Genomic DNA, 26041 nt, shown 5'->3' with positions numbered 1-26041 from the left:
GAGCTCTGCGCCTCACTACCGCGCTCTGTAATCTCCCCGCGCCTTTGCACCGGATCCACAGCAGAACCCGGGCTGGGCTGGGCAACGGGGCTTATACAGCGAGCTGAGCCTGCCGCCGACTCAGGGGGTACAGGGAGGGGGGCATATACGTATCTTACCGCTTCCTGCAGCCTTGGCTTGGTCTTCTTTGCCTTTTTGTGGTCCCCAGGTGCCTCTTCTGGTAGATCGTCACCAAGATGGAAGTTTTGGAGGCACACTGGGGACTCCAGGAGCTTAATCTCCGCCATTAGCGCCCCTCCCTGGCCGCTGCTGTCACTGTCCTCCCCAGAGCCAGCAGAACTGCGACCGGATGTCACTGTCGCCTGTCCTGCAGGGAGCTCGCTGCACGTGGCCTGCGGGTGACTTTTCAGGCTGCCAGGTGGGGCTTGCTGCTGGTCATCATCACTCTCATCATCCACCTGGCTCTCAGGCTGCAGCCCCATCTCCCTTTGCTCTCTGGTATCAGCCATTTCTCTGTAGCGGTCTTCATTTATAAGTTTTTCTTTGAAATGACCACTTTGCTCCCTGATTTCAGCTTTCCTAAGTTCCAGGCGTTGAATTTCACTGCTCAGTCTTTTTACCTCGGCTTGGAGCTTGGCCTTCCTTGGTTTGGAGGCCCCCGCAGCTTTGGCGCTTGTGCAGCACAGCTCCTCCCGGAGCCTCCTGATGAGCTTACTGGCATCTTCGTACTCACGGAGGTGGATCATGACCCGGGAGGCATAGGTGGACACAGACTCCCGGGGTCCCTGCAGCGCCCATTCCCCCTCAGGGAGGTCGGCTTCACCTCCGTGAGCACTCAGCTTTCCTCCGGAAGGAGCGCGATCTTGCACGCCGCTGTCAGGCTTTTCCTCCATGCTGGAAGCCTTGCGGCTTCTGGGGGTCTCCACAATCCCGGGGGGAGTAGGAGCCACATTGCTGCGACTCCTGGTGCAGCGTCTCACCCCCGAGTCCTCTGATGTGCAGGCCGGTTGCTGGTTTCTTCTGCCCCCCGCCGGCCTGGTTCGGGAAGCAGAAGCCTGGGACTTGGCTCCATCACTCATCCCAGAAACCCGCTCCCTCCCTGGGAAAGAGAGAAAGCAGGTCCCCAGGTGGAGAGGTGTTGGTTCTCAGAGATCAGGAGCTCACAGCAGGATCTGCAGCCACCACACCCGTAATCAGCACACTGACTAGCAGCTGATCAGAGCTGCACCCAGTATGATGCTGGTGCAGTCACTGTGTACATACATTACATTACTGATCCTGAGTTACATCATGTATTATACTCCAGAGCTGCACTCACTATTCTGCTGGTGCAGTCACTGTGTACATACATTACTGATCCTGAGTTACATCCTGTATTATACTCCAGAGCTGCACTCACTATTCTGCTGGTGCAGTCACTGTGTACATACATTACATTACTGATCCTGAGTTACCTCCTGTATTATACTCCAGAGCTGCACTCACTATTCTGCTGGTGCAGTCACTGTGTACATACAGGATGTAACTCGGGATCAGTAATGTAATGTATGTACACAGTGACTGCACCAGCAGAATAGTGAGTGCAGCTCTGGAGTATAATACAGGAGGTAACTCAGGATCAGTACAGGATCAGTAATGTAATGTATGTACACAGTGACTGCACCAGCAGAATAGTGAGTGCAGCTCTGGAGTATAATACAGGATGTAACTCAGGATCAGTAATGTATGTACACAGTGACTGCACCAGCAGAATAGTGAGTGCAGCTCTGGAGTATAATACAGGATGTAACTCAGGATCAGTAATGTATGTACACAGTGACTGCACCAGCAGAATAGTGAGTGCAGCTCTGGAGTATAATACAGGAGGTAACTCAGGATCAGTAATGTAATGTATGTACACAGTGACTGCACCAGCAGAATAGTGAGTGCAGCTCTGGAGTATAATACAGGATGTAACTCAGGATCAGTAATGTATGTACACAGTGACTGCACCAGCAGAATAGTGAATGCAGCTCTGGAGTATAATACAGGATGTAACTCAGGATCAGTACAGGATCAGTAATGTAATGTATATATACAGTGATTGCACCAGCAGAATAGGGAGTGCAGCTCTGGAGTAGAATACAGGATGTAACTCAGGATCAGTAATGTATGTACACAGTGACTGCACCAGCAGAATAGTGAGTGCAGCTCTGGAGTATAATACAGGATGTAACTCAGGATCAGTAATGTAATGTATGTACACAGTGACTGCACCAGCAGAATAGTGAGTGCAGCTCTGGAGTATAATATAGGATGTAACTCAGGATCAGTAATGTAATGTATGTACACAGTGACTGCACCAGCAGAATAGTGAGTGCAGCTCTAGAGTATAATACAGGATGTAACACAGGATCAGTAATGTAATGTATCTACACAGTGACTGCACCAGCAGAATAGCGAGTGCAGCTCTGGAGTATAATACAGGATGTAACTCAGGATCAGTAATGTAATGTATGTACACAGTGACTGCACCAGCAGAATAGTGAGTGCAGCTCTGGCGTATAATACAGGATGTAACTCAGGATCAGTAATGTAATGTATATATACAGTGATTGCACCAGCAGAATAGTGAGTGCAGCTCTGGAGTATAATACCGGGTAGGTAATATAACGCCTTATTATGCAGACGTGAGGTGACCGATTTCCATGAATTAACCAAACATCAGCAGTTACAGAATAATTGAGCTTTATTAAAATGAATGACAGAAAAATCAAGACAAACCAGCAATTCTGTTATTTTAAAAGAAAGCCGCCATTCGCCCGCACACAGAGGAGCGGCAGCAGTTTTGCGACTACAGATCTGTCGAAGAAATAGGGGCCAAACACTGCAACAAAGTGGAGTTACATGAGGGAGATTATTATGAAGGGGGGGGGGGGGGGTGTATAAATATTTTGGGGGTGGGAGCAGGTGATTGACGCATACACACAGATAAAAGTAGACTTGGACAATGAAGGCTTCTGCAGACCTGATGAGAAGGTCGGTTTACCGAGAGTGCAGAATGTCTGCTCGCCAGATGCGATCGGTAACCATCATAGTGGGGGAGGGGCTGACAACTACTACAGAGACTTGGTAGTTAGGTTCCCATGGTTTGTCAGGTAGATTGTAACCATTATGTATTCTGCTGAGTGCAAGAGTTCAGGCCTTGAGTGTCTAAGTTAACACTGTACATTAGGAAATGCTGGAAGTTATAGTGCTTTAGCAACTTGCATAGGTTTCTTTTCTCCAGTTTACAGATATGAAAGCTTAGGATAAGATACAGAATGTCAAAATTCCCCACACACAGCTTAAATAACGTTTTGCCTGATGCAACCACTAGGGGGAGCTCCCAGCATATTGTTTATACATTGAATTCAATAGTAAAACAGTATACTGTGAGCTCCCCCTAGTGGTTGTAGGCAGCAAAAGATGCAGAGGCTTAGGAGCTGTAAGAGCAAAGACAACCAATAAATAGATACTGTATATTAGGAATACCTGGTACACAAAGGAGCTTCTTTAGTCAGCAAATCAGCAAGGGTGCTGGGAATCAGATCCTTACAATAGGTCCCTTTAAGGAGGACATGTTACGAGTGGCCAGCTCTTGCCACTAATTTATTCCCGCTGCTCTCCAGAGTAATCCGTTTTTTGTTTTGTTTATATCGGTCATACGGTTCCAGAGATATAGGCCTTTTTATTTATCGCTGATTTATGGTCTGTATAAAAGGGGCGTGGCTCACAGGGTGATCGCGCAGAGCGGCCAAAGACACGCCCCCGAGGATCCCGCTGCAGACTAAAAGGCCCATACCTCTGGAACTATATGTCGGATTAAAAAAAAACAAAAAACGTGTTACTCAGGGAAGCAAAAGGAATAAAATAAAAACAAAAACTGACTAATTTTAATCTGGTGACAATTCCCCTTAAAATAAAGCCCAACAATGTTACTGGTGCTCTTCTCTATGTTGTTCAGAAGTCAACCATTGGCTCTCAAAGTTCCAGTCTTTGGAGAAAGTATAAACTGGTAAAAGACGAGAGTGAATGTGTTAAATAAAAATAAGTGCAGAAAATCGCTATAAGGCAAGATCAGAGGCGGATCCAAGGTGGCTCATTATGGAGGCCTCTTCCTTCATCAATAAAGACCTCTGACTTTAAATCAGCATGGTGTGTAGTAAAAGTGACATTATTGCACAAATCACTGAAATAATCAGCTTGGAAGATCAGGAAAATGACGATTTGTTCTTTCTGGCACTAGCACAAGGCTGGAAGTAAAGTTTAAAGCCTGAGGAAGGCGTGGGGCCAATAACAATCAGTTCACAGAACCATAAAGCAGCATTCAGGTTAGATTAATACATCTGCAGTACAGATATTAACTAGCAAGGAAACAGGATTCATGGAGGCACTGTGGTTACATTAGCTGCAGTTTCCCTTTCGGCCATTAGAGGGCGGTAGTCTCCCATCGCAGCAGCATGCAGTGGTGTAGTGCTCATTGGAGGCGGACAGCAGAGTTCCCGCAGATCGCTCAGGTCTTGCGGAAGAACTTCTTGTTTAGCAGGAAGATGAGTAGGTTCACGTTAATTTTGGCTTTATCGAACATCTTCATGACGGCCACTCCCTCGTACTGCAGCTGGAGGAGATCCTGGTGTGAAACGGACATAGGAGGATAAGAGGGTTAAAGGAAAGATTTCAACCTGTCTTCTGAAACAAGTAGAACTACTGAAAAAGGATAAAAGACTTTATTGCTAACTTAAAGGGGTCATGACACTTTACATAAACAAGTAATTTTTTTTTACCTGATGTAAATGCCGCTGTTGTCCTGAATCCGGCGATGTTTTTCTTTTGTTCCTGCGCCTCTCTGTTCCTGAGATATGGCCTCCTCTTCTGTCTATAAATCTAGTCTTGTAAGAAAAGTGGGCGTGGTCTCAGGAAGATGACCACAGACAAGAGTTAAGGCACACGCCCACTCAGCTAAAATGCCTGGGATTTACATACAAAGAAGAGGAGGCCATATCTCAGGGAAGGAGAGTCGCAAGAACAAAAGAAAAACATCACCAGATTCAGGAGAACAGCGACATTTACACCGGGTAAAAAAAATTACAAGTGACACGTCACCTTTAAGTTTGGGGTACTCTATTTTTAAGGCCTCTGCTTCCTGGCAGGGAATAGTAAACAGAGGTTAAAATCCCGTATAGAGCTAATATTTTCGCTTGCCTTTCTTACAATTCCAGACAGATGCAGTGATGGTGTCTCCAGAAGGCACCAAAGCAGAACCTGCATCAGTGCCCCTCCCCCGCCCATCATGTGCCGGACAGAATACTGGCATCTTCTTATGCAGCAGACGGGCCTCGATGGGTACTGAAGTCAAGGTGCAAGGTCCAGTTTGATGCCAGTTAGCTCTGATTACATGATCATAGATATATACTCAAATTTCAGTGCTCTAGTGACTTTATATTTGACAATTAACCCCTCAATCCCCATAACCTGCTCACTGACCTGATAATTAAGCTGAAACTTTTCCATATCAACTCCCAAAAATTTAGTCTTCACTTGAAACTTCCCGGGCTCCTCACAGGGGGTGATGTCAAAAATGACGTTACGAAACCTGGAAGAGATAACATAATTTGGGGTTTTGCTCTTGTAGGACTGCGACAACGTCTGCGATCTGGGGATAAGTACTGACTGGCTGAATGGGAGGTCTTCTATCTCCAGTAAGACGCCCTTCTCGTGCAGTCGGGTCGCCGTGTAGTTCAGAGCGTTCTGCTTCTTATTTTTCCCTGTCGGTCTAGGGAGGAAACAAAGGAAATCAATAAGGAGTGCAGGAGAGATTCCCTGTGCGACGATACCAGTACTAGAGAGCAGCATACTTCTGGTTGGCAGGGAGGTTGTCCAGGCAGGTCTTGATGTACTGGTTGTAGAAGTCGATCTGCTCCTCGTGGAAGGCCGTCTTGCAGTGTAGTCTCTGCATGGTTTGACGGAGCTTCACCAACTCCGCTTTTCTGTGCTGACGATATCTCCTCTGGTTACGGATATCCTAGAAGTGGTGAAAGAAAAAAACTAAGCTTCCAAATATAAAACTATTTAGCCTACACCCTGAAAAAGCTTGAAGACTTTAGACCCAAAGAATTGTGAATGCAGCTCTGGAGCATAATAATTGGAGACAGTCAACAAGTTGACAAACAATTTAGCTGAGCTAATAAAGTATTATATATTATTATACAGCGCGTGCTGTAAATATTTTCTGGAATACAAGGAGGAAATGATGAGAGATGTAAGAATTGTGAATGCTGCTCTGGAGCACAATACATAACTAAAATGCCATACAACTCCAGCCATAAAGCAATGGCCTCCAAGTCTCGGGGCATGATCGGAGTTGCTGTTTTAGAACAGCCAAATGGCCTGTGGCTGTCGAGGAATGCTGGGAATTGTAGTGCCGCTGAAATTCAGTGCAGCCAAGAGTTGAGATATAGAGTAGAGACCACCACTCTAAAGTTTAGGGTACACAGCCTATTCATTAGGTGTTATACTCCAGAGCTGCAATCACAGTTCTACTGTTACTGGACACAGCAGAATTGTGAATGCTGCTCTGGAGTACAATGTGCTGATTACAAGTTACACTGACATCGTGTGTGATGGCAGATACCTTAGCGATCGTGTTGATCATTTCCTGGTAATGGTTGTGAGAGGACACCAGGCCCAGGCTCTCCAGTTTGCGCAGATTCCGGATGACCTTGCGCTTCTTATCCTCGATTGATAGTTTACTGTTGCCCAGCAAGGATCGGTGGCGTTTCATCTTCTCCGGGGTCTGGGCATCTCTGAGGGCTCGTTGGTGCATTAAGTGGTAGTGAGACGCTTCCTGACCAGATAAAAAGTTAAATATTACGCCCTCCATTGGAGGAGATGAGCCGCCATCCAGAGGATAGCGTTCCTGTACTTGCCTGCTGAGCCGAGGCGGAGGTGTTCAGGACTTCTGCCAGGGAATCTCCGGGCTGGGACTGGATGATGTCCACCAACATGTGCTTGGTACTAGATACATGAAGAGCAGGAGTAGGAGCGTGAAAACACATGGCCTACTTTTCCCACCAACACATCAAGACATAGGGATCTCCCTGGGATGGTCCCACCCAAGCCCTCACCTTAGCAGTAGGCTGTGAGAGTCCATGTCTTCTGCACTGGCCCCGAGCAGGTCAAACTTATTTGTAAGAGTAAGAGACATCTCCAGCTTCCGGAGCTGGGCCAGAGCTGGCTCTGAAGCTGCGTCGTGCAGGTTGGAGCTGCTTTCTCCTGGAGTATAGAAGAGGTTCACAAATATTACAGTCCCCTAAAGAGGTCCTCAGCAGCTCCAGAGCACATGCAGTGTATACTGAGTTCTATCCAGTAAAAAGGTGCAGACGCTGCAGAGTCAAGATAAGCAGACCACATTTACTCCCCCTTCTATATTGCTTGATTGAGGTCCATCAAACAGGACTTATGATGACCTTCCATGCCTACAAGGACATCAGTCAAGACATATAGTGCGGAAATACAATGAGGCCAGCTTATCTGGACTCAGCAGCATCCGCACCTCCTTGACTGAATATCAGGTCATGCCTTAGCTGAAGGAAAACAATTATATTTATGCATTGTGTCAGGATGTCATGTTCAAGCGTACCACACTTTACAAGACTCAACGTTTCGATGCACCTCTCCACAAAGCTTCCCCTACACTGTTCCTGACAGGGCATGACCAAGGCAAGGGTTAACCGAATCGTTGGTCCATCTTGTGACGTCTGGTGCCCCTGAACATGACATGCCAACATCAATAAATTTAGTTTTCTTCACTGCAACTAAGGACCACTGTGGTCTTTCCTACATTATCCAGACAAGCAAGTGGAGTCGCTGCCGAGTCAAGATAAGCTGGTCACGACCTATTTCTGCACTATAAGGCCCAGTTGGCGTCCCTATAGACAAAGATCATCATCACAAGCAACAATTTTTAGGGAATTAAAGCAAGCCACATAGAGCAGGAGCAACAATAGCATCTTCACTCTGCAGCGTCTCTACCATACAAACCTCATTAGTATACAGTGCAAGTGGGCGTTGAACTTTATTCTTAGCAAAATGACCCATGGTTAACTTTGGACACCTTGGCTGCCCAAGTTCATGTGACTTTTTGCTAAAAATGAAGTTTAATGCCTGCTTGCACTGAATTCAGTCAAGGTGGAGATGCTGCAGAGTCAAGATAAGCTGACCATGCTTTGTCTCGCTGTATATAGCTTGATTATTAATGTCCCGAAAGATATGGCTTATTTTTAAGCTTTTTTCACTGTTTTCAGAACATTAACAATAAGAACATGGAAGAGTCCAGGAGCCATTTGGTGAGCTGCATATCCTGCTCCATGTTCACAGACTTGCCAGTGGAAAAGCCAGACTTCACATGCCAGAAATGCAAGCTTGTGTCCCTGTTGGAGGAAAAGTTGCGAAATCTAGAAGAGAGGTTAACTACCTTGAAAATCATTAAGGAAGGTGAAGAGTTCTTAGACAGAGCAGAATTATCTCTTCATGATTCAGAAAGAGAAGAAATTCGAACTGCACCTGACGAAACAGAGGAATGGAAGCCTGTGACCCAGAGAAGCAGGAGGATCGAGAGGCAGTCAGCACCCATACTGCTCAGGAACCAGTACCAGGCGCTCACGCAGGAGAACCATGAAGAAATACAGCAAAATAAGACTTTGCCAGCAATGAATAACCTTGTAAGCCCTCAGAATCCTCCTGGATGGAGAAAGAAGAATGTTGTGAAGAAAAAACGGAGAGTGATGGTCATGGGGGATTCCCTGTTAAGAGGAACAGAGGCCGCTATCTGCAGACCAGACATAACCTCAAGAGAAATGTGCTGTCTTCCAGGAGCAAAAATTAAAGATGTGTCTGACAGGATATCAAGACTCTTCAGACCTACAGATCACTACCCATTCCTGCTAATACATGTGGGGACAAATGACACCGCAAGAAAGGACCTGGAAACCATCTGCAGTGACTTTGAAGACTTTAGGCAAGAAAGTGAAAGAATTGTGAGCGCAGGTGGTCTTCTCATCCATCCTCCCAGTGGATGGCCATGGAACAATGAGGTGGAATAAGATTCTACAGGTGAACAACTGGCTACGTCGATGGTGCCATCAACAAGGATTTGGATTTCTGGATCACGGAATGAATTATCTATACGATGGACTACTTGCTAGAGATGGGGTGCACCTTACGAAGACTGGAAAACATGTATTTGGAAGTCGCCTTGCTACACTCATCAGAAGAGCTTTAAACTAGAACAATGTGGGAAGGGAAGCAAAAGGCCAGAAAAAGCCATACAACTGACAAATACTATTGAGATCTCTGCTACTGGAAGTGGAAAAGAAGAACAAAGACCAAAAAATCTAAATAATAAAAATATGGGAGGAAGAGAAACCAATCACAAACTAAAATGTTTTTATACAAATGCACAAAGCATGGGCAACAAACAAGGAGAATTGGAACTACTAATGCAGGAAAAGAAATATGATGTCATTGGAATCACTGAAACTTGGTGGGACGATACACATGATTGGAATAAAAGGCTAAAAGGATACAACTTATTTGCAAGAAACAGACTTGATAAACGAGGAGGAGGTGTTGCATTGTATGTTAGAAAAGCGTATATCTGCACAGAGATTGAAGCTTCAGAGACTGGGAGTTCTGTGGAAACTGTTTGGGTAAGAATACAAGGAGAGAACAACGGAAAGGACACCATTGTAGGCATTTACTACAGGCCACCTGGGCAAGCTGAAGATATGGATGAACTCTTTATGTATCAAATGACCAAGTTCTCCAAAAAATATGACGTAGTGGTCATGGGAGATTTCAACTATCCAGACATTTGTTGGGAATCTCTCTCAAGTAAAACTAACAGGTCAAGCAAATTCTTATCCTCTCTTGCTGACAACTTTATCTTCCAAAAGGTAGGGGAGAAAACAAGGGGATCTGCTACTTTGGATCTAATTCTTATAAACAGGGAGGAAATGGTTGAGGAGGTAAAGGTGGCTGGGACCCTAGGAGGCAGCGATCATGCTATTATAGAATTTTGGATAACTAGAGGAGGAAGACATGTGAAGACTCAAACTTCAAGGTTAGATTTTAGAAAGGCAGATTTTAAGAGACTCAGAAAGAGAATAGGAGGGATCCAATGGCTGGATGTCCTTAAGGACAAAAATGTCCAGGAAGGATGGGAAATTTTTAAAAATGAGATTCTCAAAGCACAATCGTTAACAATCCCGAAAAGTAGGAAGAATGGGAAGCATTTAAGGAAACCAGGATGGATGAACACAGAACTTAAACACATGCTAAAAAGAAAGAAAGAAATGTTTATTAAATGGAAAGAGGGAGGCATATCTAAAGAAGATTATAATGCAGTCTGCAGATCCTGCAGGGCACGTATCAGGTTAGCTAAAGCTGACAATGAATTAAGGCTTGCAAGAGATGTCAAAAGCAATAAAAAAGGATTTTGGGGTTATGTCAAAAGTAAAAGAAAAGTCAAAGATGCTATAGGATTTTTACAGGATGAAAATGGAGAAATGGTAAGAGAGGATGTTGAGAAGGCCGAACTTTTTAATTCCTATTTTGCATCTGTTTTCTCTCAGAAAGAAAATGTAACATCAACTGATGTTCACTGTCCTTTTAAAGGAATAGAGGAATCCAAGTTATCAGTAAACAGAAAGATTGTGAGGGAATATTTAGCTAACATAAATGAGTTCAAGTCTCCAGGTCCAGATGAATTACACCCCAGAGTACTGAAGGAGATTGTAGAAGAAATTTTAGAACGACTCTCCATAATCTTTGAAAATTCTTGGAGAACAGGAGAAGTCCCAGAAGACTGGAGAAGAGCAAATGTTGTTCCTATCTTCAAAAAGGGGAAGAAGGTGGACCCAGGGAACTATAGGCCGGTGAGTCTGACTTCTATACCAGGAAAGATCTTTGAACAAATTATTAAACAACATGTATGTAAGTACATGGATAAGAATGAAGTGATTAACCAGAGTCAGCATGGGTTTGTAACTAACAAGTCATGTCAGACTAACTTAATTTCCTTCTATGACAGAATCACTGACTGGGTGGATCAGGGAAATGCTGTAGATATAGTATATCTTGACTTCAGCAAAGCATTTGACAAAGTATCTCACATCATCCTTATTGAAAAAATGACCAAGTATGCAATGGACCAGGCAACTGTTAGGTGGATTCATAACTGGCTTAGTGATCGGACTCAAAGGGTGGTTGTAAATGGCTTCACATCCAGCTGGATGAATGTCTCAAGTGGGGTACCACAGGGCTCCGTCCTGGGACCTGTATTGTTCAACATCTTTATCAATGATTTAGATGAAGGAATTGAGGGTAAACTGATTAAATTTGCTGATGACACAAAGCTAGGAAGGATAGCTAATACTAGAGAAGAGAGAGAGAGGATTCAAAAAGACCTAAATAAACTGGAGCAGTGGGCAGCAACCAACAGAATGGTTTTTAACAGGGAAAAATGCAAAGTACTACATCTGGGCAATAAAAATGAAAAAAGCATATACAGAATGGGAGGAATAGAGCTAAGCAACAGTACATGTGAAAAAGACTTAGGTATACTAATAGATCATAGACTGAACATGAGTCAACAGTGTGATGCAGCAGCAAAAAAGGCAAATACAATTCTGGGATGTATTAACAGAAGCATACAGTCTAGATACGTGAAGTCATTATCGGTCTTTACTCCTCTTTGGTCAGACCTCATCTGGAATACTGTGTACAGTTTTGGGCACCACATTTTAAAAAAGACATAGACAAACTGGAGCAAGTTCAGAGAAGAGCGACCAGAATGGTGACTGGTCTGCAAACCATGTCCTATGAGGAACGGTTGCAGGATTTGGGAATGTTTAGCTTGCAAAAAAGACGACTGAGAGGAGACTTAATAGCTGTCTACAAATATGTCAAGGGCTGTCACATTGTAGAAGGATCATCTTTATTCTCATTTGCACAAGGAAAGACTAGAAGCAATGGGATGAAACTAAATGGGAGGAGACACAGATTAGATATTAGAAAAAACTTTTTGACAGTTAGGGTGATTAATGAGTGGAACAGGCTGCCACGAGAGGTGGTGAGTTCCCCTTCAATGGACGTCTTCAAACAGAGGCTGGACAGACATCTGTCTGAGATGATCTAGTGAATCCTGCTTTGAGCAGGGGGTTGGACCAGATGACCCAGGAGGTCCCTTCCAACTCTACCATTCTATGATTCTATGATTCTATGATATTCCTTGTTCTTAGGGACATCAATCAGGCCATATAGTGTGGCAGTAAGGCTTGGCCTGCTTATCTTGACTCTGCAGCGTCTCCATCTTCTTTACTGGATAGACCTAAACAGTATGTAGTATAAGAAGGCTGACGTTTATTGGGGGCTAATAAAGACACCTTTGAAAAGCTATCAGGCATTGATGGCACTTTGGGGGGAGGCATCAACCCAAATCAAACCATTCTTGAATATATGTGGGCATTGTTGAGGATGGTGACTCGGATCAAACTTTCTAGATTATGTACCATACCGATCAAGGACTGGACTGTAGGAAGTTCTCCGAGGTCCTCAAGGAGTTCATGTATTGGATCTTTGTGGTCCGGGGCAATGGCATCTTGGTGCTCTAACAACAACTGAAAATGCAAGAAGCAAGGCAGTAATCTCATCACCGCAGTTGAGGGTGGCCACCAAGCCCATGTGCTGGCCATCCAAACCCGTACCTTGTGTGTGTCTATCAGCTCCCCAACCGTTATGTATATGACGGGTTTAATGGTGTTGACCATCTCAGAGTACTCGTCTACATTGAATCGTTCCTCCGGTTCGGGGACATTACAAGCGGTCAAGATAAACTTCCTATTGACAAAGAACGGAGACTTGTAAGTCCGAGCACAAGCCTCGAGGATATCAAGAGGTGGTTGACACTCACCTGAACTTCCAGTGCATCTCCGCCAGATACTGGTTGACCAGTCCCAGGTGGGAATCATCTAACATCTTGTTGGCAGCCGCATGCTGAAGCAGCTTGGCGATGGAGCCCAATGTCCGTCTTTGATCTGGGTGTATGGTGCCGCCCGCTGACATGTCCACTATGTCAAAAGAATCAGGAGCCACCACGGCCGGGTTCATAAAGCGGTAGTAGAGCAAGTTCCCCACAATCTGCCGATTAGAAATATAGAGAGATAAGTGCAGGAGCATAAACCTATGTAGAGCGCTGTAGTAGATGTGAATGAGTACCGCACAGGAGAGGCTGGAGGCTGCGCTCGAGGCAGCAGCTCGCATCTCGCAGGCTCACCTTGTGGATCTCCTCTTCTCTGGCCTTTGGGAATTTTTGACCCAGTGAATTTTTCAGCACTTTCCCGACATAACGCATGCCGTAACTTAAAGAAAAGAAGCAACGAACCTTCACATACATATAAATTATGAACCTTAAGACTTTAGGGTCTCGACCGTTGGGCTCATGGCCATCTTTGTACTTACGGTATCTGGTCAACGTTGGCAAAGATGGTGGAGAAAAATCTGTCGGTCACAGCAATGAGGTTCCGGACAGAGATATCGAGACGCCTCAGTACCTCCGAGTGGGTGAGCGCCTGCTCCGGAGTGACATCGTATGGGAGCGTGCTGAAAAACCCAATGATACAGCGCAATTAAATTATTGAAGGCTTCAAGAGCCAGATCTTTTCTTCATCCATAGATATAGGAAGACATTAGTGGAAACTAGCAGACCTGTATAGAGCAGTGATGGTGAGGGCTCAGGAGCAAGTACCTTGTAACTGCAGCTTTAGCCCTAATCCCAATAATCTAACCCCCTTACATGCTGTTGTCAATATCCACAGCAGCATCTAAGCTTCTGATCTAATATGGCTAACCTATAGCAAAGTCCTGGAGAATCCCCTTAAATATCAAATATGCGTCGACCCTTTAAGAGCTGACCAGCCATCCACACTACCTCTTCTTTCCGGTCTGAGACTCCACTTGGTTCACCCAGCTCTTATAGATTTCGACTGGGTTGATGCGGATATTTATTGTTTTGTCCTGCAAAACCTCCTTCACCACGTTCCCCAGGATCTGGCGCAGGGCGTTCTGGCCACGGGCGCTGCGGTAAAAGCTGACCAGCAAGCGGATGACCGTAGGGTTCCCAGTGATGATGTCTTGTATTCTGTCCACTTTGAAGCTGCAAGGAAGGAGACAGATACATATAAATTAATGCCTGTGGTATATGGAGTTGGCGCATGTGTCCTTAAAGGGGTACTCACGTTATTTCCTCCTGGAGAGCCGTGCGGAAGAGTCTGAGGAGCAGGTAGGCTTCCCGCCGATTAGAGGCGTAGTTGTAGAGGGTGAACGTTACTGACTCCATGAATTTGGTGGATTTGTTCTGAGGCATCTGGAAGATCAGCCTAGCCATGTACTCCGGGTTTGTCTGAAAACCACAGGTTATAAGATATTAATATAACCAATAACTGTCAGTGAATGGAATGCCGTGCAGGCACACAGGCGAGGGCGGCGACGTGCAGGCACACAGGCGAGGGCGGCGACGTGCAGGCACACAGGCGAGGGCGGCGACGTGCAGGCACACAGGCGAGGGCGGCGACGTGCAGGCACACAGGCGAGGGCGGCGACGTGCAGGCACACAGGCGAGGGCGGCGACGTGCAGGCACACAGGCGAGGGCGGCGACGTGCAGGCACACAGGCGAGGGCGGCGACGTGCAGGCACACAGGCGAGGGCGGCGACGTGCAGGCACACAGGCGAGGGCGGCGACGTGCAGGCACACAGGCGAGGGCGGCGACGTGCAGGCACACAGGCGAGGGCGGCGACGTGCAGGCACACAGGCGAGGGCGGCGACGTGCAGGCACACAGGCGAGGGCGGCGACGTGCAGGCACACAGGCGAGGGCGGCGACGTGCAGGCACACCTGTAACAGGTAGCAGAGGTGCTGATAAGCCTCCAGCTTCTGCCGCTTCTCCTTGCTCAGAGACTTTAACCCTTTCTCCTTATCGATGGCCATCAGGTCCGACAGCTGCTCCTTGTTTTTCTTGGTGAGTTTCTTACAGTGAGATACGACTTCCTGCACAACAGATAAAGGGTAGTGGTCACTGTAAGTCTACCGGGGATGGATAAGCGGAGCAGGGGGGTGGCCGCGCTCTACCTGCAGGGTGATCCTGTTCTTCACCAGCAGGCCGATCTTTATATCCATCGCATTGAGGTCGTTCTCCAGCCGTTGATTTGATCGGATTTTCTTCACCACCTCCTCACGCAACTTCATCACCTCCTGCTCCTCCCAAAAATCCCGCTCACTCTGCTCCAGCAAGTGGGCAAACTTCCGCAGGGTGCTGAGAGGGGGGTTCCTGGTGTGGACTGGGACAAGGAAAGAGAAGCAACGCCGTGACATACAGCCCAGATTGGAGCTAATTCTGATCCGGGCCAAGATAAACCCTTACAAACCGCGGTGATTACCACTGCAGCGTCTAAGCAGTTGATGGGGCGAGAACTGCTCCCCCTTACACAATCATGGGATTGTGCCCGCTGGGATTGGTCTGACCGTTGTTATTGATGCCGATCACTAGACCTATGGAAGGGACTGCCAGGGGCAGAGGGACCATGGCCTCGCAGTGACCCTTACCCAGCATCCTGTAGTCCCCTCGGGCCTTGCTTGCTCGGAAGAAAGCCTGGATCTTGATCACGCTACCGACCTGCAAATGCAATAGATCAAAACAGGATTCGGACATGGCGGCTCTGATCATACAAGGTCTCAGTGTATACTACGTACATTCCTCCGTAAATATCGGAGCCTCTCCCGGTATTTCTTGCGGGCGAGCCACATCCTCACAAGGGACTGGATCTATAGAGAAAAGAAAGATTTGTCATGATCCGTTACAGCCGCACCGAAACATCCAATAGTAGTACCTTAATCACGGCGTCCACGTTCCCATGTAAATGTCTGGTCCTCTGTAGATACTCCTGTCGCTGCCTGTAGCCCCGCCAGTGCGCCTGTCAACAGCCCACATCAAATCCTATCAAAACCAGTGTCCGGCATGCTGGGAGTTGTAGTCTTACAACAGCTGGAGCGTCGGAGGTTTGTACCTGGATTAGGGTTACGGCGGGCACTTGCTTGTGCAGTAGATGGACCCTCTCGGAGAACTTCTGGCGGATCAGGAAGCCCCTCATCCGCGCTTGCAGTCTCACCAGCATGTCCGTGTTGGCCTCCCACTGCTTCTCACGCTTGAAACCACTGGTCACTTTATTAATGGTGGACTGTGCAACAGGCAGGAGTCAATACATCCCGTACCGCAGCGAAGGCCAAAACCTTCCTACAGAATCTTTCCCCTTACCTGGACTTCCTCCCGGGACAGGTGCGTCGTGCAGGGACTGAAGCCTGGCGGCTGTTCCCACGTCCCCTCGAATGAGCGCAGATGAAAGAAATAGTCACCCCTCTCCTTCACCTTGTGTCTCACCCAGTAATTGGCTGCATCCCCTGCAGTAAGCAAAGACAGTCACAAGAGGGCAGCAGAGCTCAGAAAAGTCGCATACTCAGGCCCATGATGCTTTGCGGCACTATGTAGTTTACCCCACCTCTTTTTCGTTTTGCGGTCATGACCGAGCAGAGTTCGGATTGATATCCCTGGGCGCAGTCTGACACCACCCCGCACAGCAAGGCATCCGGGTTACGGAGCACCCGCAGGGTCTGTGATGCCTTCCCTTCCTTTATGGCCTGGTTGATGGCCGCTATGCCCAGCGCCACTGAGGAGCAGAGGTGAAGAGTAGGAGAATGTAAAAATAATTACAGCCTTCAAAAAGAGGTTTAATTTTTTGGGGTACAATATAGCTAAGAAAAAAAATATAGAAGATTTTTTTTTTTTTATTAATAAACATAAAAATATATATTATTATTATTATTAACAGTAAAAAAATAATAAATAAAAATCCAGAAAAAAAAAAAAACAAACAGTTCTGTGTATAAAAAAAAACAACAAGTAAACACAAAATAGGACTGAAACACTCCAGTTTACAGGGGTTAATGACACGTCCCATTAGACATTTTGACTCACTTTTCCGGGCTCTTGCATTTTCCTGATTTGCCTGGGACACTCCTTGCTGTATTTCCTCCAACCAGAGCACTGCGGAGTCATCCCGGGTCACCTGTCACAATCACCGAAATATGGAGTCATTCCAGCCATAGCCTTGTCCCCTGCACCCACCACCAGGGGGAGCTCAGCACATGTGCATTTATATAGTGAAGATTTCATTGTCTGCAGTGAGCTCCCCCTGGTGGCAGCTACAGTAAAACACAATTCTGTCATTTTAGGAGAACAAAAGGCTGCAGCATCACCTTCTTCTTGTGCCGCAGGTCACCGGTGAGGATCTGGTGATAGAGGCAGGCTACTGGGAGGGTGAGGTCACTGAGGGCAGCCGCTGGTAGCAGCAGTGCAGCAAATGTTTTTTGGGGATCGTTCTGTTCAAGTGCTTCATTAATGAGGCTGACGGCCAGAATTTCTAGGAGATAAAAAAATAAGTATAAAATACATTTACATATATACACCATCAAATACATGCATACATACATTGGGCTGGAGTAGCTATGCAATCTCTGGAGGATGTAACGATGTAATGGGTGGCAGGGGACCAGTCTGATCCCTGATCGGTGGAGGTCTCCTCACTAGCCTTCAGGGGTCCTGCTGATCGAGGACCTGCCATGACGGGGCCGGACTCGTGCACTTACTGTCATGTTCTTCTTGTGTGGAGTGGTTGGTGTGATTGACGCAGGACTGCAGATCGTTCCAGCTGAGGTATCCGCAGACCCCCTGGGAGCGCCGCCGCCGCTTGCACAGCTTGTTGAAATACCTGAAAGAACAGGGGTCGGTGTACCTGGTGTAAGTGGAGCGGTACTGCACATAGGGGGGCACTGCAGCATCACCCCTGTGTGTGATCCCCAGGAGACCCCTCCTCACCTCTGCATGTTCTCCTCATCCACATCAGCCAGGCCCAGAGCGGAGCTGGCCATGGCGGCCCAGAAAGCATTCAGATCCCCGGCCTCCGCGGCTCGGTTCACCAGGGCTACGGCGGACAGCATCTCCACGGCCACGAACAGCTCCTCCTGCAGCAGCGAGCCCTGGAGGGAGAAGAGCGGTCACATCCAATCCTCCGGAGATGGCGGACCTGTATCATAGGCCTGTGGCAGCCATATTGCTTGTCCTCACCCGAGGACTCTGGCCCTGGAGGACGGAGAGCTCCTGCTGGTAGAGGTCAGCGGCGAAGGGGTACACGTCCGGCAGCTGTGCGTCCGGGCTGGTCAGCTCCTTTACAGTCAGCGCTGCCACTCCTTCACAAATGGCGGTATTAATCCGGGAGACGGCCTGCTCCACTACAGGAGAGAGCACAAGAGAGTCACACTTCACACCGCAGGACTGGCGCCCCCTGAGGCCAGGGCCAATAGCAGACAAGGACAACTTCCCCAAGCAGCAATGAGTTCTGCTTGCCAAAGTGGTCGCAGACCTGAGGGTACTGGCCCTCAAGCCACCCCCCAAAATATCCAAATCGGATATGATTAAGGCAATGCAAAATGGTTAAATCACATTCTGTTAATATGGACTTCCCCTTTAAGGTCTGACACATACTGGCGTGCTCTCTGACCGCGTTGTGATTGGCTGCATCCACTCCAGTTTGCAGCTCCTCCTTTTCCAGCAGATCCATGTATCCCAGCTCCTGGAACACAAAACATAGGACATGACCCAGAGAGCAGGGGAGAACTCGGAGAAATGATCAGCGGCGCCCCCCTGCTCATCAGGTCATAGGACTCACCAGCGCCTTCTGCTCCCGGTCGCTGGTCAGATGCCCCAGGTAGCAGTCAGCGTTCTCCCTCCGCAGCCTGCGCAGGAGGAGCGCCGAGTCCTGCAACGCCGCATACAGGCTCCCCACATCCCCCCTCTCCAGGGCAGCGTGCACTGAGGAGGAGAGGAGGTCAGAGCGGCACACAGCGTTTGCTACGTACGACAGTGACATCGCGGGGGAACCTCACCGTTCACTTTGTTGACGTTCCCCTGTATTTCTGCTTGTGTAAGGCAGAGATCGTAGATATCCTCACTGTCCAGGGAATCCTGCAGAATCTACAGAGAAGGTAGGAGGGCAATACAAAGCCAGCAGAATAGTGAGTGCAGCTCTGGAGGATAATACAGGAGGTAACTCAGGATCAGTAATGTATGTACACAGTGACTGCACCAGCAGAATAGTGAGTGCAGCTCTGGAGTATAATACAGGATGTAACTCAGGATCAGTAATGTATGTACACAGTGAGTGCACCAGCAGAATAGTGAGTGCAGCTCTGGAGGATAATACAGGATGTGACTCAGGATCAGTAATGTATGTACACAGTGACTGCACCAGCAGAATAGTGAGTGCAGCTCTGGAGTATAATACAGGAGGTAACTCAGGATCAGCACAGGATCAGTAATGTAATGTATGTACACAGTGACTGCACCAGCAGAATAGTGAGTGCAGCTCTGGAGTATAATACAGGAGGTAACTCAGGATCAGTACAGGATTAGTAATGTATGTACACAGTGACTGCACCAGCAGAATAGGGAGTGCAGCTCTGGGGTATAATACAGGAGGTAACTCAGGATCAGTAATGTAATGTATGTACACAGTGACTCCACCAGCAGAATAGTGAGTGCAGCTCTGGGGCATAATACAGGAGGTAACTCAGGATCAGTAATGTATGTACACAGTGACACCACCAGCAGAATAGTGAGTGCAGCTCTGGAGTATAATATAGGATGTAACTCAGGATCAGTAATGTAATGTATGTACACAGTGACTGCACCAGCAGAATAGTGAGTGCAGCTCTGGGGTATAATATAGGATGTAACTCAGGACCAGTAATGTATGTACACAGTGAGTGCACCAGCAGAATAGTGAGTGCAGCTCCGAAGTATAATACAAGATGTAACTCAGGATCAGTAATGTAATGTATGTACACAGTGACTGCACAAGCAGAATAGTGAGTGCAGCTCCGAAGTATAATACAGGATGAAACTCAGGATCAATACTGTAATGTATGTACACAGTGAGTGCACCAGCAGAATAGTGAGTGCAGCTCCGAAGTATAATACAGGAGGTAACTCAGGATCAGTACAGGATCAGTAATGTAATGTATGTACACAGTGACTGCACCAGCAGAATAGTGAGTGCTGCTCTGGAGTATAATACAGGCTGTAACTCAGGATCAGTACAGGATCAGTAATGTAATGTATGAACACAGTGACTGCACCAGAATAGTGAGTGCAGCTCTGGAGTATAATACAGGATGTAACTCAGGATCAGTACAGGATAAGTAATGTAATGTATGTACACAGTGAGTGCACCAGCAGAATAGTGAGTGCAGCTCCGAAGTATAATACAGGATAAGCAGTGGGAGTAGGGTCGGGTCAGTCAGCACATCTTGCCTTGTTGTGGGCATTTGCCATCTTGGCTTCCTTGGCCTGGTGGAGGAGCTCTTGGTACACTGCGGCCAGCTTCTCCTGGAGGTTCACCAGCATGGCATTAGGATTGCGTAGGGCGACCATGGTGTCCTGCACCACTCCTCTCTCCACAGCTTCATTAATGGCAATGACAGCTGCATGTACTGCAACAGACCGACACTTTGGGTTACTTGTTTCTATAGCGGAGGGTTTGCTACAGTGTGTCCAGTGCAGGAAATCCTTCGGATTCCAGATGGAAACAATTTGCCAGCGCTGACACATTGTAACAATCTCCGTGAGAGATTAGAGCTGCGGCACATTCAGCTTCTGAATGTAAATGTTCCCATTCAATGACAGCAATCAGAGAAGTGGAGACAGAAGGGACAGAGTCGCTGACCTGCAGCTTCGTCCACAGATAGCTCGTTGGCCAGGATCCCCCCGATTTTGCTGAACGCCGGCATCTGTAACCCGTACTTGTCCAGCTCACATTTCATGTGGTTGATTTCCTCCTCTGGATGGAGAATGGTATAATAAGAGACCCCATTAGACCCCCGACACCATGCCCAGGTCAGGGGGGCACAGGTAAGAAATACCATATTTACCTGTAAAATTCACTTTCCCGTATAAATCCTGAATCTGAGAAGCCAGACCGAGCTTAAAGAGGTACAGACTGCAAAAAGATAAAAACAAATGCTGGAATAATAGATCCGGCAACTTAAAGGGCAATTCCACTTATATTCAAACATCCGTCTGAAGGGTTTGTTAACCCCTAAGAAAAAAACATTTGACATTGACATCCCCTTTATATCTAACAAAATGTCCGGTCTCACCTGAGGGCATGCACACAGTACACCACGCGGGGCATGTTCTTCTTGTCGTATATGTCCGTGGTCTCAGGCTGAAAAAGCTGCAACAAAATGGCGGCTTATGTACGGATGGACTACAAGTCCCAGCATAGTAGTGACAGCTCGTACACACAGACACACGGGGGGGCGCTGTATTTCTTTTGCAGTCTGTGGACACATTAGTTCGCGCAGATGACTCATGACTTACTGTCGGCAGGCCAATGTGACTCATAGCGTGGCGCCAGTGGTTGATGTTATCCGTGTGTCGGAATTGAAGGCCCGCTGCCTGCAACACAGTTATTCGGGGGGTTAATCGACAGCCGCAATCACCCATTTACTTGCTGCAATACTGGAATAATATCGGGCCGGTGTCAGATCGCTGCCATTTAACAGTTTAGATGTCAAGGAGCGCCGACAACCCGCCGGCAGCAAACAACGGTGGAGCACCGATGGCGGCAAACAACCGCGGAGCGACAATGGGCCGCCGGAGGCAAATGTGGCAACTGGTTTGATATGGGGTTAAAAAAAAATAATAAAAAAATTATTAAACAAAAGTTAAGTAAAAAAAAAAAAAAAGGAAGGAGGCTTCATCTCTTCTTGCTCACCCTGTAACGCAGCTGGTCACCGTCATAGATTTTCTTCAGCGGCACAATCTCCGGAGCAAAGAAATTCCCCAACTTGGCGAGGACGACGCCATTGCGCAGACTCTCCTCCAGCTCAGTAGGGGGCGGCAGCTCCTCATTCAGACAGGACTCCATCCAACTGCAGAGAAAACCAGGAGACGCCGTGAGGACACGAGAACAGAAGCCGCCGGCGATCACGAGCGGTCACGTGCTGCTCACCGCTTCGCCTCCTCCAGGTGGCACAGGTACTGATAGGCGACATTCTGACGCCGCTGCTCGTCCATCTCATCCGCCGTCAGACGCTCGTCTGGGAGAGATGGAGATAGAACATTATATTATATGTGGTGAGGAGCGGGAGCCGGTCTAATAACACTAATAAACACATTTAAAAAAAAATTACTTTTGCATCTTAGTAGATAATATTGGCCCCTTCACAAAAAAATATTTGGGGGCACTTTATAGAATTCAGGTGCCTCATTGTATAACCGGCACCAATTATATTATAATGAGGTTTCTCATCAGGGAAAAAAAATTTATATATAAAAATAAATAAATATATTTTATTCTGTCATTTTCTGGTGAGAACCCTTAGGGTATGTGCCCATGATCAGGATATAGCAGCGTTTTGGAAGCAACGTATTTTCGCTACATCCGATCACGCAGGTGATCACTGAACCATGCAGCATTACCGCACCCTATACATTCTATTGGGGAAATTTCTCTAGCGGACACCAACGTCTCCACAACAGAAATAGACATGCTGCGGCTCATAAAGCCGCACCGCCGGTGAGTTTACGCAGCGTCTCATAGAAGCACAGCGGGCATGGGATTTCTATAAATCCATCCAATGTGCAACACAGCGGTTTGGACGCAGCACAGGTGAGCTGCGCCCAAAACGCTGCTAAAGAAATTTTACATAAAAATATTACAATGATCAAAAAACATTACAAATAATGAAAACAAGTGTAAAAATATTTGTTTAAATAAAAAAAAAAAGGAGATTTAAAAATAAATAAGTAGGTGAACAGATATCACAAAAGACAGCCCGACCAAGAAATCCATTGTGGAGGGTTGGTACGTGGTAAAGAATAAAAGAAATTTGACAAATGTTGCAATGAAACTCGATGCTGAAGTTGGTTTCTAATTTGGCAATTTCTTTTTTTCTGTTTTTTTACAGGTTTAACAACAAAAGTACAAAAATCACAATAATAAAATACAATACAGCGAGGTGCCCTGATGTGCATACGCTTTAAAGGAGGGCTGTGAAGTCGGTATAAAATGGAGCGACCCCTAAAATATATAATAAATTGGGTGCAGTAGTTCAATGCAGTTTGTGGGGAATATTTTTTCATATGAATTTGGGAAAGTTATGAAATGTCCTATAAATGTCTGATCTAAGGGTCTGGACTTTTATCTGAGATGAATCTGTGCTGCTGTAAATTTATCACTTAAACATGAGCCGTGTATGAGGGAGTCGGAGGTTTGGCTTATCGACCCCACAGCCCTGCTTTAAAGCAGCTACAAGAGTTATAAAACTGGTACAAAAATGGGCATCAAAGTTGGCACGGAAGGGCGTTATTTGGGCCACTAATCTCACACCAGAATTACACAGATAGTGATGGCCCACATCATATTCAGGGCACTCCAGCCGGGCCCAGAGGGGTTCTGGGAATGAGAACTAGCATCAAAACAGGCAAGTAACCAATTTTCACAGATTTAAAAAGGGAACCTGTCACCAGTTTTGTCCTATATGAACTATAACTTTATTCAACGCCTGTGCTGTGTTCCATAAATGCCCATACAACCCCCTGACTCCCCCTGTATACCCCCCCAAAAAACTTTTTAAGTTCTCCTGCACTGCCAATGGGCAAAGTTTCGGGCCTCTCCATCCCCCGCTCCAGGTGCCGACCCTGGAGAATCCTCACAGTGAGCGTGATGTAAGGATTCACAAGTCTGCAGTCACATAGAGAAACTGCAGACTTTTTAGATAAAACAGGACAACCGCTTTATCCCTTACAACAAATAAGTAACTTATTCAAATCAGTACAAAGTTGTAATTTGCCCACTTTGATGCCAGTTCTCATGCACAGAAAGCATTTGGGCCAGGCTGGAGTGACCTGAATTTGTTGCAGGCCATCACTATGTATGTATTGGTGGTGTGAGATCAGTGGCCCAAAGTCATTTAACCCTATCAATAACACCCTTCTGTGCCCACTTTGACACCCATTTATGTGTCAGTTTTATCATTTTTTGTAGCGGCTTTTAAGTGTATTCACATCAGGGCACCTCGCTGCATTGTATTTTATTATTGTGATTTTTTACTTTTGTTGTTAAACCTGTAAAAAAAAATATATATATATAACCAAATAGGAAATCAAAGTCAGCATCGAATAAGAAACTGGACAAATAAGAAACCAACTTCAGGCCCATTAATTCAACATTTTAAATAACAGTAAAATATACAAAAATATTTGTGGTTAATTAAAAAAAAAAAAAAAGTGAAAAAATATATAAAAAAGGTAATATACAGTATATAGAGTATGAAGAGAACATTATTAATAGAAATAAACAAAATATTAATGACCCCTATAAGTGACAGGTGACGAATAAAATCACGCTTATATAGAAATGTTAAGAGACAGAAATATTAAAAATTAATAAAGTAAAATATTATATTTTTTTAAGGGAAATAAAGTGAAAAAAATAATAAAAGTATCACATAAAAAACAATGCTACACGTTTAATTAAAAACATATACAATAAATAACAAAAAACGTATAAAATAGATGTTAAAAGAAAAAAAAAACTATTAATACTAATAATGCGATAATGTGAGTTTAGACGTCACGTGACTAAATGAGAAACATGACGGTTTTGTCTACGGGACAGCACATGTGGGAGGCTCGCTGGGACTGCTCCGGAGGCCTCCCCTGCAGGTACCGCACTCACAGCCGTTGGTGGGCGGCCCGGGCCCGGCTCTGGTCCCCATGTCTGCCCGCTGCGCTCCGTCCTCTCCTCTGCTCTCCTCTGGATTTGAATGTCCCGCCGCCAGTCACTTCCGGACCAACTGTCAGCCTGTGAGCGCTCGCCGATGACGTCACCAGAGTCACAGGCATGCCGGGAACTGTAGTCCCTGTCTCCCAGTCGCTGCTGTCGCTTGTCGATGACGTCGTGTGAGGTGCAGGGCTGCCGGGAACTGTAGTCTTTGTCATCAATAAACTGCTGTTGAACAGTGAGAGTATACGGGGCATAGTCTTCACACTCGGGATAGTAATTACATCATGTTCTATCACATCAGGGGCTAGTGGAGCATTTCCTAGTCATGCACGCTCACTAGTTGCATAATTCATTCTGGGCCATCTATTTCATGAATAAAATACTAGCAGTGAAGACTGACACGGATGCAACAAATGCATATATAGAGCTGGCGGATATAAACATTCGTTTATAAGTTGTGCAGGATCTGATCTGTGGAAAACCGGCCCCAGCCATTTTAATATCATTTTATGGGGCTTCTCAAGGGGTCTTGCATGCAGAATTGCAGGTATTCTCCTCAGTCCCCCCCCCCCATGTGCAGTGCTGTTCACCCCTGTGTGGTGCTGATATGTTGCTCATTTTAACCCTGAGGGTCCTAAACCGGGAATGGAATGCCAGAAGTGCAGTGTGGACTGACATACACTTAATTTCTTGTATTTACATATTTATTTATTTTTTATTTACTAATTATTATTTTTATTGTTGTTTATTTTCTGTAATTTATTTGTTGTATTTATTTTATTGTTGTTTTCATTTTATTCTTATTCATTTTTATCTATTTTTGTTTATTTTGTACTTTATTTTTTATCTGTGTTTATTTAGTTTTCATTTATGTATTTTTGTTTATTTACATATCTAATTTTTATTCATTTTTAATTATTTATTTTGTATTTTTTATTGTATTTACTTATTTATTTTATTCTTGTTTTATTTTTATCCATCTATTTTTGTTTATTTTGTTCTTTGTATTTTTTCGTTGTTTTTTTTTCCATTTATTTTTGCTTATTTATTGTATTTACATCTT

The 26041-nt window shown here is 45.9% G+C and overlaps 1 protein-coding gene across 1 annotated transcript; it reads right to left on the bottom strand.

The window, feature by feature from the left end:
* Positions 1 to 2710: 2710 nt before the first annotated feature.
* IQGAP3 (IQ motif containing GTPase activating protein 3) lies at positions 2711 to 25011 on the bottom strand. Its single transcript, XM_073639494.1, has 38 exons — positions 24931 to 25011; positions 22201 to 22288; positions 21964 to 22120; positions 21567 to 21644; positions 21344 to 21420; positions 21116 to 21183; positions 20911 to 21024; positions 20499 to 20677; positions 19073 to 19160; positions 18856 to 18998; positions 18672 to 18759; positions 18255 to 18418; positions 18006 to 18166; positions 17777 to 17898; positions 17387 to 17550; positions 17106 to 17196; positions 16630 to 16797; positions 16389 to 16531; positions 16141 to 16311; positions 15964 to 16047; positions 15827 to 15898; positions 15680 to 15749; positions 15206 to 15414; positions 14972 to 15124; positions 14316 to 14479; positions 14009 to 14233; positions 13540 to 13680; positions 13355 to 13439; positions 12992 to 13218; positions 12786 to 12918; positions 12596 to 12698; positions 7146 to 7293; positions 6948 to 7035; positions 6653 to 6865; positions 5877 to 6043; positions 5693 to 5794; positions 5506 to 5614; positions 2711 to 4651 (listed from the first exon to the last, which is right to left on the bottom strand). The coding sequence occupies exons 1-38, from the start codon at positions 24968 to 24970 to the stop codon at positions 4535 to 4537; spliced, it is 4914 nt and encodes a 1637-aa protein (XP_073495595.1). The 5' UTR covers positions 24971 to 25011; the 3' UTR covers positions 2711 to 4534.
* Positions 25012 to 26041: the final 1030 nt, after the last annotated feature.

Source organism: Phyllobates terribilis, unplaced genomic scaffold (genome assembly GCF_046119375.1).
Source record: "Phyllobates terribilis strain yellow unplaced genomic scaffold, ASM4611937v1 Scaffold_7__3_contigs__length_470593459, whole genome shotgun sequence".
NCBI classification, from domain to species: Eukaryota; Metazoa; Chordata; class Amphibia; order Anura; family Dendrobatidae; genus Phyllobates; species Phyllobates terribilis.
Note: the sequence above shows the minus strand (reverse complement) of the source record. Positions and strands in the feature narration are given on the sequence as shown.